A 15,000-nucleotide genomic window follows, 5' to 3' on the forward strand; every position below is an offset into this window, starting at 1 on the left:
TACTTCGGATAAAGATATAGCTAATGTTATAAATAATTATTTTTCATCTGTGTTTGTTCAAGAAGACACTACAAATATACCAACTTTCAATGTTACAAATCAATTAAACGTCCCCGATTTTTATATTACACAAGAAGACATACTTACAAAATTGTTGAATTTAGACGTGACTAAAAGCATGGGACCCGATTCCCTTCATATCCGTTTACTGAAAGAAGTGGCCTTTGAAATATCACAGCCGCTTTCAACAATATATAATAAGTCTCTTGAATCTGGTACCTTACCCATTGAATGGAAACAAGCCAAGGTTACTGCCATTCATAAAAAGGGAAGCAAACTAGATGCTGCAAACTATAGACCCATCAGCTTAACATGCATACTCTGTAAGGTTATGGAGTCTATCTTGAAAGACCGAATAATGGACTTTCTTGAAAGTCATACGATGCTAAACAATAACCAGCATGGTTTTAGATCTAAGAGATCATGCATTAGTCAACTATTACAGGTAATGGAGGATTTTACCAAGTTAATTGATCGTGATCAATGCATTGATGTTGTTTATCTTGATTTCCGCAAGGCTTTTGATTCTGTACCTCATGAGAGATTATTCATTAAACTAAAAGCATATGGATTTAAAGGGAATATCTTTAACTGGATTAAAGACTTTCTTAATAATCGAATACAAAGGGTCATTGTCAATGGTGTGGAGTCGGATTTTAAGAACGTAATTAGCGGTGTACCCCAAGGAAGCGTATTGGGACCACTTTTATTTCTTTTATATATAAATGATTTACCATGTGGCATAAATTCAGCCTGCAAACTGTTTGCAGACGATACAAAGATCTATAGTACAACTGAACATCATAACGTTCTACAAAATGATATATTTTCACTTTTCAAATGGTCTACAACATGGCATTTGGATTTTAATGTTTCGAAATGTAAAGTATTACATATAGGAAAAAATAATCCATGTCATAATTATTTTACCGATACTTCTATGTCAAATCTACTTTCCGTTGTGCCTTATGAAAAGGATGTGGAGAGTTACTTTTGATTCACATTTGAATTTTGATTTACATATTGATAATTGTGTAAGCCGTGCATACAGAATCATGGGAATAATATATAGAACCTTTATAAGTCTTGATAAAACCACATTTTTGTATTTGTATAAATCGCTCGTTCGACCAATTCTAGAATACGGAAATTGCATCTGGAGCCCATTATATAAAAGACAATCTATTAGTATTGAAAGTGTACAGAGGAGAGCTACCAAAAAAAATTATACAATACAGTATTTATCTTATAAGGAAAGGTTAGAATTTCTTGACTTACCCAGTTTGAAATATAGAAGAATTCGTAGGGATTTAATTCAGGTTTATAGATTGGTACATGGTATGGATAGGATAGACTTTTCTGATTTTTTTTCATATTCTAATATTACTTTTACTAGAGGGGACAAGTTTAAGATTTTTGTCTCTAGATGGAAAACAAACATAAGACAAAACTGGTTCGGTATTCGTATTGTTCAGAAATGGAACAGTTTGAAATTTGAAACAAATAATGCAAAATCTATGGATTATTTCAAGGTGTTAGTAGACAAGGAATTATATGATGGGAGATTTATATATGACGAATAATACGTGTTTGCACTGCTGTTGACATGGCTTTCAATCTTGTATGTATATATTATGCATTATTATATTATTATGGTTATCTTCTATACTCGTGTGTATGTATGTGTGTGTGTGTGTGTGTGTGTGTGTGTGTGTGCTTTGCATGTCACGGTTAAAGATATATGTTTGTACACCACATGAGTACATTTAAGTTGAAATAATATCTTTACCACGTGTATCATTATTGTTATATTTAATCAATAGATTTATGGCATTACTAATTAATATTAAGGGCATTCAAGGGATCTTATCCTATTTTGCCCTATACCACATGTTATGTTATGTTATGTTATGTTATGTTAATAATAATAATAATAATAACAATAAAAATAATAATAATAATAATAATAATAATAATAATAATAATAATAATAATAATAATAATAATAATAACAATAATAATAATCATAATAATAATAATAATAATAATAATAATAATAATAATAATAATAATAATAATAATGATTATTATGACAATAATAATAATAATAATAATAATAATAATAATAATAACAACAACAACAATAATAATAATAATAATAATAATAATAATAATAATAATAATAATAATGATCTACAACTTCTACTACTACTACTACTACTACTACTACTACTACTACTACTACTACTACTACTACTATTAATAATAATAATAATAATAATAATAATAATAATAATAATAATAATAATAATAATATTAAAAATAATAATAATAATAATAATAATAATAATAATAATAGTGAGACAATGTGAGCAAAGAGCCTATTTTTTCCAAGGACTGAAATTTGCGCCACCCAAAGCGGGTCCGCGGTGAGTGTCATACCACTGGACCAACCAGCCGACCCTTCATCAGTTCATTCCGTCGTGATATTAAATTAGTGCTGTGGACCGGACATGAACTTAAGGTAATGCCACAGAACATTTTCCTACTTTTTACCTGTTATATTAATGGTTACGAGCGATTAAGCTCCTGCACCAATTAACCAAATGACTGCTGTACTCTGGAAAGACACATATTATTTACAAATTTGGCCAGAAAACTCGTCCTTCAAATATCGATCGATTTAAATGACCCTCATCTTGGCAAAAACTCGCGAAGTCTTTATTAGAGATACAATTTTTTGCCAAGATGAGGGACATTTAAATCGATCCATATTTTGAAGGACGAGTTTTCTGGTCAAATTTGTAAATAATATAATAATATGTGTCTTTCTAGAATACAACAACGAACTGGTTTGATACCAGGACCACGTGATCGTTGCCCCGATTTCCAATCAGTCTCTAACGGGCTGTACGACACAACACGATGGAAATGCCCGCCGATGTCATGGTACCCACACGTACTATCAACTGTGAATAAATTATTCCACGGGGAAATTGTCACTATTGGAGCTGTCTGGCATTTATTAAGTGTTTTTATTTTCATAAATTGTAAGCATATTGTGCAAGAGGAATACATTCATTTTATGACCAGCCATTTGAAAGCAGTGTTATATCTGGATAGTTAGGGTACTGAAAATTGAATCTATAAATAATTTATGACACTTGGGTTGAATTTAAATGATTTATAAAGGAGATCGAATAGTCTCTTAAATTGTGAAATTACATTGTTTTCATCACTTTAATTTTACATTACTTTATAATGTCTGATTCACCAATCATAATACTGGACTTAGTGGCAGAGTCTCATTTCACTTACTAGTTTAAGTCATATTTCGTCATCGAGGGAAGCAATTGACACAGTTTGTTTGAAACAGAGCCGGGCAAAGCAAGAAATAAAAATACAAGAAAAACAAAACAACCCAAAAAAAATCAGTCTTTCTAGACCTGGGATCGAACGCCAAATTACATGTTGACGTGCTACTATTACACCACAGAGATTGTAAAACGTCTGACTGGTCATCAGGAGGTCTGAGGTTCGATCCCCGGTCGTGGAAAACTTTTTTTTTTTTTGGATGTTTGTTTTTTTCTTTTTTGCTTTGCCTGGCACAGTTTCATACAGACTTTTTCAGATCTTTTATTCACACCAGTGCCTGCTCCTAATGTGTCACCTTATCATTTAAGCAAGCCAGCAAATCTATAATTCAAGATTGTCAATGAATTAACGCCGTGGAGCAAATGAGGTATCGATTGGTAAGGAATTATTGAACGTTTCGATCTTTGAAGCATCCCAGTTTATTTCAGTTATTCTTTTCAGGTGACGACCCTAACAGTTAAGGTACCGCTTTTTTTTCTTTCTTTCTTTCCCTTTTTTATTTACCTGAAATCGTATTTTTTGTTTTTATGTTCAGAATTTCTCAAATTTACGTTCAAAATGGCGTTAAAAAAAAGCAATAAACAAAAATGAATACAAAAACTTCTTCTCCTCCTCCTCCTCCTCCTTCTTCTTCTTCTTCTCCTCCTCCTCCTCCTCCTCCTCCTCCTCCTCCTCCTCCTCCTCCTCCTCCTTCTTCTTCTTCTTCTTCTTCTTCTTCTTCTTCTTCTTCTTCTTTGTTGTCGTCATCGTCGTCGTTCCCATTAAAATTGTCATGTTTGAATGTCTAGTTGATGGAGGGACGCCGTTGTCTTCCTAAACTCTGCCAGGGGCCCATACAGTTTGGTCTGCAGAGATGTGGTTGCAGGCAAAAATTCCCCTCTGGGGTTCACATATTATGACTTAAGCGAAGTAGATAACCAAGATAATAGGGAAGAAAAAGTGATGGCAAAAAACCCCCAAACTGTTTCATATTTCATTGGAAGTGTAAAACCACTCTTCCAGAAGACTGAATACATACCTTGTGTAATTCATCTTCTGGTGCTAGAGTGAGGGCATCTGATTTTCTAGTATAAATAATATGCTGGTCGTCAATAAAGATCACCCATCATCGCTCTTTTACGTCCTGTAATCCTAAGAATCTGCCTTGACATCCTGCTACTAAAATAGTTATGTCACCTTAAAATAACCTATTGATTATTAGTACTTCGAAGGACTGGCTACATACACATTCCCAAGGATTTAGGAACCAAAAGAGTAGAGTTTTCTTCCCTTTTAAAATTAGATTTAACGGAATTTGATGTACCTATATAAATATTGTGGAGAAGAGAGAGAGGTGGCCGAATGATTAAGACATTACACCGTGACAGGAGGGTCCCGGGTTGGACCCCTGCCTCAAGTAAATACTTTTATTTTCTTAGTAAAGATGAGTACCCCCAATTTGCTCACATTGGACAACATGTGTGATTCCTGTTGACACCAGACATCTTTTTGATGGATTTTCTATTTACTTCATGGAATGTCTAGGCGACGGGATCTGATGATGCCCAGCGGAAGGACGCAGTTTTTATACATTTTAATATAATTGGATAGGGGTTCAGAGAAAGATCTTGATTGCACCAGGGATCGATCATGGTCTTTTCACATGGGTAGCGAGTGCTTTACCAACTGAGCCATTGGGATCCCCTTTCAACCCAGCAGTGTCTGGGTAGGTGGGTCTGTTAAATCTGGCGGAAAGTATTTTGAGATAGACGTGCCACCTTTTCAAAGGGCAGCAACCAACTGATTTTGTCCGTTTCACGGTATAGAAACCGGGATAAACTCCAGCTCCATGTGCCTAATCGCTTTGAAGGATAACTTTTTCATAATTTAAATATTGTTGTTTATTCAACGACTGCAACTCAATGCAACCATTAACAGCCCTACATTTGATTCCCAACTAAAATCAATAATACCGGTCAATACAGACCAAATTTATCTCTTAACAAGTTAACTGACGCCATTGCCGCTGTCTGGAAAAATACATATTTAAAAAATTGGCCAGAAAACTCGTCCCACAAATAACGATTAATTAAAATGACCCTCATCTTGGCAAACACTCTCAAACTTGGGGCTTCGCGGAAGTCCCATGATTGAAAGTTTTTGCCAAGATGAGAGTCATTTAAACCGATCGATATTTGAAGGACGAGTTTTCTGGCCAAATTTTTAAGTTCGAGTTTGTCTTTTATTCCAGAGTGCTTCATCAATCTGATGAAAACAACCAGTCAAATGTTTTCCCATCGAGTCAAAATGGATGGCTAAATAAACATTACGTGCGGTTATGCGGTCTTGTGATATGACACTTTTCGTATCGGTAGGTCCTGGGTTCGAGCCCCGCTTGTTAGTGGCGCATAGTTGAGTCCTTGGAAAAGACTCTTTACTCACATTTTCTCACCGTACTCAGGTGTAAAATGAGAACCTGGGATTTAACAACGGTGTCTGTGTCGGAAAAGAAAATGTAACATCTGCTAATAGGCGTCATATCTCGTCCTATATGTTACGTGTTGCTGTTGGCCAGGGACCCTTTGTAAAGCGCTTTGAGCACGTTTAGTAAATATTGCGCCATATAAAAGCTCAAGTTATTTGGGGGTTTTTTATAGCTACAGCGTTGATCCGGTATTAATAAAAACTTGAGCATTTTCATATCGTAATATCCACGAACCATGCTCAAAGCGCAACAGGTCCCAAGTCAACGGTAATACTTAATTTGTGAGACGACACATGACGCCTGTTAGGCGATAGAAGAAATTGTTCTCCGCAGTTCACGGTACTCATTTTACATCTTGGTACGGCGAGAGAATGTGAATCGACTCAGTTAACTGTGCTCTTTTCAAATCGAGACTCGAACCCTAGACCTTCAGGCCCAAAGGCGTGTGACATAACACAAGATCACATAACCCCCTATAGTGCAGGGATGAACTTATTGAAGAACGTTGAGTTTGAAACAAGTCAAATCAAATCAATTCAAATGTTTATTTTAGGCCACTGGCCAACAGTCTCCCTGAACAAATTATTCTTATAATTATGATAATAAAGGAATAACATTCTGTTAGAAATCGTTTATAGCTTAGATAACAAGCAATAATAATAATAATAATAATAATAATAATAATAATAATAATAATAATAATAATAATGAAAATAATAATAATAATAATAATAATAATAATAATGATAATAATTAATAATAATAATAATAATAATAATAATAATAATAATAATAATAATAATAATAATAATAATAATAATAATAATAATAATATTAATAATAAGAATGGTGATAACAATAATAATAATAATGATAATAATAATAATAATAATAATAATAATAACAATAATAACAATAATAATAATAATAATAATGATAATAATAATAATAATAATAATAACAATGATGATGATGATGATGATGATGATGAAGATGATGATGATGATGATGATGATGATGATGATGATGATGATGATGATGATGATGATGATGATAAGAAATAAGAATAAGAACATTATGAGAAATTATGAAATTTCAATCTTAATAGTTAAATACTGCACATCAAGTCTCTTCAACAAAAGGAGTTAATTTAACTCTAATCTGATAAACAAGATTTAAAATCCAATAGGGCAGAGAAGTCGTGACGTCATACCTTCTACTCCTCCGGTTCAAAACTTCTTGGAAGTGTGTATGTAACTAGCCCTCGGAGGAGTAATAATGAATAGGTCACATATTGATTCATAAGGTGGCATAACTATATATTTTAGTAGCACGGCGTATAGGCAGTTTCTTAAGATTACTGGAGGATGGATGATCTTTATTGACGACCAGAATATATTTAATCTATAAATGAAGACAGCATCACTCTGAAACCAGAAGACAATTTACATAAGATATGTATCCAGTCCTCCGGAAGAGTGGTTTTACACTTCTTTTGAGATGAGAACCAGTTTTTTTTTACATCGCATCACACTTTTGTTCCCAATTTCTAACTACAAGGTCACCCAGTCATAATACCGAATAGAGAGGGAGGGCTATAATTAACCAGTAGATTTTTGACCTATAAAAACATTGAATTTGTGGCACACCTTCACACGTACTCGGACAAACATAGTTGGTTGTTTATAAACATTAAAATGAATGAATTCGACCTTTCTCTGATCATTGTTATTGTTTTTATACCGCCAGATGAGTGACTAGTTATCACACGATTTTCTCGATCATATTATTACACATAGATTACTGTGTTGGTTTATTCATCAAGCGGTAGAACAGTATTTCAAGTATTTTACTTAGACACAAACCATCGATAGTAAAACCTGTGTAGTTTGATTTGTTTACTGATCACTGTCATTGTTTACATTATGATGACTGTCCGAGAGGCGTGGTTATCTAAGTGTCTATAAATGTTCAAGTCACGTTCAAATGAAATGAAAACTCCAATCAAGGATTTCACTAATCAAGACATACGCCGTAGCCTACTCTTTAAAAAAGTATGTATCTAAAATTCTGGCCAGAAAACTCGTCCTTCAAATTATATCAATCGATTAAAAAGACACTTATCTTGTCAAAAACGTTCAAACCTGGGACTTCCTAAGAGACTTCCGGTAAATCCCAGGTTCGAAACTTTATTGACAAGATAAGGTTCGTTTTAATCGACCGATATAATATTTTAAGGCAGAGGTTCCTGGCCAAAATTTCAAATGGGTGTTTTCTCAGAGTTCTGTCAGATCATATCTGTCGAGACTCTGATCGAAGTGAGGTGGGGTGGATGCATTATTGAGTAACGGACAATCCATTTCACGACGCGTGACAACTAACTACTATGTTGGTGGCGCTTTAACCATTTAACTGCCGTAATCTGAAAAAAAAAACGTATTTTAAAATTTGGCTAGAAAACTGGTCCTTCAAATATCGATCGATTTAAATGACCCTCATCTTGGCAAAAAAATTCTCAAACTCGGTGCTTCTCGAAGTCTTTCTTAAAGTCCCAGGTTTGAGAATGTTTGCCAAGATGAGAGTCATTTAAATCGATTGATTATTGAACGATGAGTTTTCTGGCCAAATGTTTAAATACGTATTTGTCCAGAGTACGACAATTATACTAACTGTTGGAATGCCTTTGTAGAATGGACTCATTAACTAATGAACCATGTTTAATGGTAAAGTCGATAGACTGTGGTTGTAACCTATTGATTTATAGACGTTTGGAATGCCAGGGGGGTACGTAATCTGTTTACTGATTCCATCATTATCATTGGCGTAGTAGTCCTTCGTGTTAGCATCATCATAATCATCATCATAACCATCATCATCATCATCATCATCATCATCATCATCATCATCATCATCATCATCAGCAGCAGCAGCAGCAGCATCATCATTATCATTATTATTATTATCATTCTTGTTGATGGTGATGGTGATGGTGATGGTGGTAATCATGATGACGATATGATGGTTATTGGCCAGAAAAGGCCTAAACAAACGCTAAACATAAATACATTAAAACTGACCATTATTTATATTTATTCTTCCCGTCATATTTTCAGCAAAATGGAGTTTACAGCAACATTTAGAGCTTCAACAAGGTTGATCTTTCTCATGGTGCCAATCTTCTACAGCCATCTACACCAGCCATGTCATGGAGACGATTCCTATGAGAATCTAACAACTCTGATGGGCAGACTCTTAGGTCCAAATTCTGGCTACTCTCCAGCCTTACGTCCGACAAACTTTTTCTCTGACAGACTAGTCGTAAGTGTCGGATTTACCCTTGTCTCCCTGGTGGAAATCGACGATGTGAAACAATCTTTTACCGTGAATGGATTTATTCTCTTTCTCTGGTATGACAAGGTAAACGTTTTTGATCTATTCTATTGAATTATTGTACACTTATAGATAATATGCGCTTGGCTAAGAAGCTAACAACATTGCCATCCGGAAGTATAACGGACCAGCACACAAAACTGTGTGTAACCATGAACGTTTATGGTCAGGTTAATACAATTTAGTGAGTATTACTCATAAACGCGGAGGGCAAAAAAAAAAAAAAAACAAAAAACAAAACAAAGACCTACATTGTAACACTCCTAGCAGGCAGAGGTTTTGTTTGTGTTTTGACTTTAGGATTTTTAAAAGATCAATAATTGTCTTTTTCTTAAAACGGAATTTTACTAGTGACAATATTGGCTTTACTGTGATATAACTTTTATCAAATGTCATCAACAATATCGAATGACTTTTTGTGAATTTCTTCAAATTTTACATTAGATTGAACATTTTCTTCAAGTGTTCACCGTGCATATTTGTTTACATCCACTTTTAACATTCTATTTCTTGTAACATTTTAAACTTTCATACTTGACGAATTCTTCTCATTATCTAATTTTAAAACCAAATCATTAAACAGTCGTCGGTGAGAAGGGGTAAGAAAACAAAGACCGTTAACTGTTGTGTATTGACAGAGACCACCCAGTCGTCCCCATCCTCCTCGCCCCCCACCCAATCTCATCACGGTGAATACTTTTCATCGTCAAACCCCATCATTGACTGTTTTTAACTCTACTGATCCGTTTTATTGCAATTGGATTCAGTAGTCTGATGTCACGCCACTCGGCAACGGCGGACATCTTGGTTCTAAACAAAGAAAATCATTACTTTTTATTCTTCAAGCTGGCTAGAACTTTCCATATGTCTTGTGACCAGAATGTGTAAAAGTCAAAACATGATCAAATTTATGTGTTTTTTATCCCTCTGGATACGCTTTTATCTCAATCGTTTCTATGTTATATGTTTGTGTTGAGAATATTGGCTATTAAGCTTAACTGCTGGTCAAAATTATTCGCGATGGTGGTGTACGAACGAATCGGCGGTCTCAAGAAGTGGGTGAGAGAGGGATCTAGTAATGACTTTGGGTTTGAAACGAATATTTTTGTGTTCGTGGATAGCTCACACGGTAGAGCCACGCTCTCACCTGCCAGGCGGAGTTGTCGTACCAATAAGGTCGCAGGTTCAAACCCCACCACCGCCGCGAAAAATTTTTATTCTCTATTGTCTTCTGGCACTTTTCTATTCACTTCATATCTTGTATGCTTGACGGAGAAATATTTCATACGGGCGTCCGCCATTGCTCCGATAGTTTAGAGCCAGTGTTACTAAGTTACATGCGTCATTAGGAAGGAAGTGACGTTACGACTATTGAATCCTCCGGGTTCCATCTCTTTCCAGAGGTCGGATGTCATGGCCTTCCATCCTTCACGGTCCATTGCAGCCTCGTTACAGTCTGCCATGCGCCGTCCTGTAGCTTCCTTGATGCCATCTGTCCAGGATTTCCTTTGTCTTCCTCTGCCTCTCTTTCCTTCAATTCTTCCCTCCATTATCCTTTTTTCGAGACTATCATGTCTTCGCATATGTCCAAAATATGACAGCTTTTTGTGCTTCACAGTCAAAGAAGTTCTTTTTGTTTTTGGCCCATTAGGTCGAGGACTTCGATGTTTGTTTTTCTTGCTGTCCAAGGTATTTTCAGCATTCTCCTGCACATCCACATATCAAAAGCTTCAATACGTTGTTCTGTCTGTGCGGTTAGTGTCCACGTTTCACAACCATAAAAGAAAATGGACCACACATAGCATTTGGTGCATCTCATTCGTGTTCTGATGGAGATATTTGTGTTGGTGAGGATTGGCTTTAGTTTCATGAACGCATTTTTGGCCAGCATTATTATACCATCTCTACCGTGTAATAAAAAGATTATAGCCAAATATCCGTTCTGTGCGGAACAAAACAGAGGACATACACGACCTTTTATCACACAATCAACCTGGCCGTTTATTTTTAACAGAGACACGATTTTATTATGAGACTGGAGATGAACCCCTAATCACTGTCATGACACCAGATAAGTATAACTCCAAATCAGTACCTGGGAACAACGGACGGGGAGGTGGAATTATTGTATTTTACAAAAAGGAAATGAACGACCGCATTGTTATTAAAAGTAGTGTCTTCAATTTCCTTTATTATTAACATTTAGAGATGGACATCGACTTAGGATCACCAAATACTCCACACTCAATGTATTTATAGAGCACCAACTAGTGACAAACACAAAGTGCCTTTTAAAGAAACCTTCTTTAGACCATAATGATTTTAAAAACTACAGACCCGTTTCAAATCTTCCCTTTAATTCCAAAATCCTGGAAAAAGCAGTTCTTCACCAGTTAAATTTACATTTAAAATTGCATGATCTATATGTGCTATTCAAATCAGCTAACAGGGAAAACCATTGCACCGAGACTGCGATATTAAGGGTAGTAAATAATTTGATTTTAAATGATATGAACATTTTATGTATGTTGGACTTTTCGGCTTCATTCGACAGAATTGACCACAGCATTCTGTTGCATTGACTCGAACGTCTTTATAATATCAAGGGATTGGCGCTGAAGTGGTTCGAATAGTATTTAACGAATCGTCGACAGATTGTTGTGGTTAAAATGTCAAACCATCTGATCATCCTCTGAAATTTGGTGTGCCACAGGGATCGATATTGGATCCAGTTCTTTTTACAATTTACATGAAAACCCTCGGATCAATTATTTCTGATTTTAATCTAAATTACCAATTTTATGCAGACGATAGTCAAATCTTTAAGTCAGCAACTTACATTTTACATCTTTTAATTGGACGTTTCCAATCTTGCTTTGTCAAATTGAAAACTTGGATGAAACTGAACAGACTAAAACTTAATGATAGTAAGACTGAAATTATATTTATCACTAGGCCAGCAATCCTTAAAAATGTAGAGTGTGAATCAATCGTTTTAGGAAATAGTGTAATTGAAACTGCTAAGGTTGTTCGAAATTTCGGTGTAATTATTGATTCAGATTTGTCTTTTACCAGCCAAGTAAATCATACCATTAGGTTAATGTACATGGAAATGAGAAGAATGTGTAGTGTTAGACATCTCAATACAAGAGACATCTCTGCCTTGTGAGTTAAATCTCTAATCCTGTCAAACCTAGATTATTGGAATTATCTCCTCTCTTCTATAAATAAAGACAGAATAAATCCCTTCAGGTAGCCCAGAACGATGCTGCCAGGCTTATTTATAGGAAAAGGAGAAATCAATCTGCATCGGGTTTGCTAAGAAAACTCCACTGGTTTCCCGTTGAGAAACGTATAGAATATTATAAGATCTGTACTATTGTTTTTAAATCACTTCACTCTGACTGTCTTGGATACAGTGATGACATGCCTAAATTCTACGTCCCATCCAGAAATCTGAGATCAAAGTCTGATAATCAAATACTTGTGAAGCCAAATATTATGACTCGTAAAATTGGCGATCATGCGTTTGAATTTTTGGCATCACTTTGGAATTCCCTTCCAAGATATATCAGAGACAGTAATGATCCAGATTTCTTTAAAACATCTTAAAACGTTTCTTTTAAATAATATATAACACTGTATTATTATTCTCCGTGTTTCAAGCTGTATCTTTGAATGGTTGTATGCGTGGTAAGGTCCTATATAAAAACCATATATTATTATTATTATTATTATTATTATTATTTATTATTATTATTATTATTATTATTATTATTATTATTATTTATTATTATTTATTATTATTATTATTATTATGACTATTATTGTATTTTATACAGTTTCTTGAATATTGCAGATTTAGGTTTGAAAACAGGAAAATATCATTACTTTACAGTAGATGTTAAGCAGTGTTTCGATAGTAACAGTGGTAGTATTAGTAGCAGTAGTAGTAGTAGTAGTAGTAGTAGTAGTAGTAGTAGTAGTAGTTGTAGTAGTAGTAGTAGTAGTAGTAGTAGTGTAGTAGAGTAGTAGTAGTATTGTAGTAGTAGAGTAGTAGTAGTAGTAGTATAGTAGTAGTAGTAGTAGTAGTAGTAGTATAGTAGTAGTAGTAGTAGTGTAGTAGTATAGTAGTAGTAGTAGTAGTTAGTAGTAGTAGTAGTAGTAGTTAGTTAGTAGTAGTAGTAGTAGTAGTTAGTAGTAGTAGTAGTAGTAGTAGTAGTAGTAATAGTAGTATAGTAGTAGTAGTAGTAGTAGTGTAGTAGTAGTAGTAGTAGTAGTAGTAGTAGTAGAGTAGTAGTGTAGTAGTAGTAGTAGTAGTAGTAGTGTAGTATAGTAGTAGTAGTAGTAGTAGTAGTAAGTAGTAGTAGTAGTAGTAGTAGTAGTAGTAGTAGTAGTAGTAAGTAGTAGTAGTAGTAGTAGTAGTAGTAGTAGTAGTAGTAGTATAGTAGTAGTAGTAGTTAGTAGTAGTAGTAGTATTTAGTAGTAGTATAGTAAGTAGTAGTAGTAGTAGTAGTAGTAGTAGTAGTAGTAGTAGTGAGTAGTAGTAAGTAGATAGTAGTAGTAGTAAGTGTAGTAGTAGTAGTAGTAGTAGTAGTAGTAGTAGTAGTGTAGTAGTAGTTAGTAGTAGTAGTATGTAGTAGTATAGTAGTAGTTAGTAGTAGTAGTAATAGTGTAGTTAGTAGTAGTAGTATAGTAGTTAGTAGTAGTAGTAGTAGTAGTTAGTTAGTAGTAGTAGTAGTAGTAGTAGTAGTAGTAGTAGTAGTAGTAGTGTAGTAGTAGTAGTAGTAGTATTGTATAGTAGTATAGTAGTATAGTAGTAGTAGTGTAGTAGTAGAGTTAGTAGTAGTAAGTAGTAGTAGTATAGTAGTAGTAGTAGTAGTAGTAGTAGTAGTAGTAGTAGTAGTAGTAGTAGTAGTAGTAGTAGTAAGTAGTAGTAGTAGTAGTAGTAGTAGTAGTAGTAGTAGTAGTAGTATAGTAGTAGTAGTAGTAGTAGTAGTAGGTAGTTAGTAGTTGTAGTATTTGAGTGAGTAGTATGTGTAAGTAGTAGTAGTAGTAGTAGTAGTAGTAGTAGTAGTAGTAGGAGGAGGAGGAGGAGGAGGAGGAGGAGGAGTAGTCGTAATAGTAGTAGTAGTAGTAGTAGTAGTGGTAGTTGTTGTTGTAGTAGTGGGAGTAGTAGTCGTAATAGTAGTAGTAGTAGTAGTAGTAGTAGTAGTAGTAGTAGTAGTAGTAGTAGTAGTAGTAGGAGGAGGAGGAGGAGGAGTAGTAGTCGTAATAGTAGTAGTAGTAGTAGTAGTAGTAGTAGTAGTAGTAGTAGTAGTAGTAGTAGTAGTAGTAGTAGTTGCAAGGTATTCTGATAAAACGCTTTTCCTCTTTGTGTAGGCGTATTGACTTGTGTTTCCCCTTAAAGACGTTACAGTAAACAATATCATTAATTAAAACAATAACTTTCAATTCATTGACTTCAGAGAGTGACGTGGAATGCCACAGAAAACGGTGGAATTGAGTACCTGACACCGCTGCCCAAAGACATTTGGAGACCACGCATGTCGATGCTAAACACACTTGGTGATCAGGATATGTTCAAAGACGATTACTGGTAATTGATACGTCGAGCTTTAATAAACAATAACCAATCAGTATGTTCCCTGCATTTAGCCCGTTCCAATTTTTTTTTCCTGCGGCTGACATACATTCCTTATACCATTGAG

The 15,000-nt window shown here is 34.7% G+C and overlaps 1 protein-coding gene across 1 annotated transcript in view; it reads left to right on the forward strand.

Annotated features, from left to right (window-relative positions):
- LOC144969619 (uncharacterized) overlaps positions 1-15,000 on the forward strand; it is a 50,602-nt gene that overhangs the window by 22,919 nt on the left and 12,683 nt on the right. The window contains exons 9-10 of the mRNA XM_078908758.1: positions 9,013-9,316; positions 14,758-14,888. Of these exons, the coding sequence (XP_078764884.1) occupies positions 9,013-9,316; positions 14,758-14,888 (435 nt within the window). The remainder of the gene's footprint in view (positions 1-9,012; positions 9,317-14,757; positions 14,889-15,000) is intronic.

Source organism: Berghia stephanieae, chromosome 3 (assembly GCF_034508935.2).
Source record: "Berghia stephanieae isolate SIO BIC M18660-M18661 chromosome 3, UCSD_Bste_1.3, whole genome shotgun sequence".
Taxonomy (NCBI): Eukaryota; Metazoa; Mollusca; class Gastropoda; order Nudibranchia; family Aeolidiidae; genus Berghia; species Berghia stephanieae.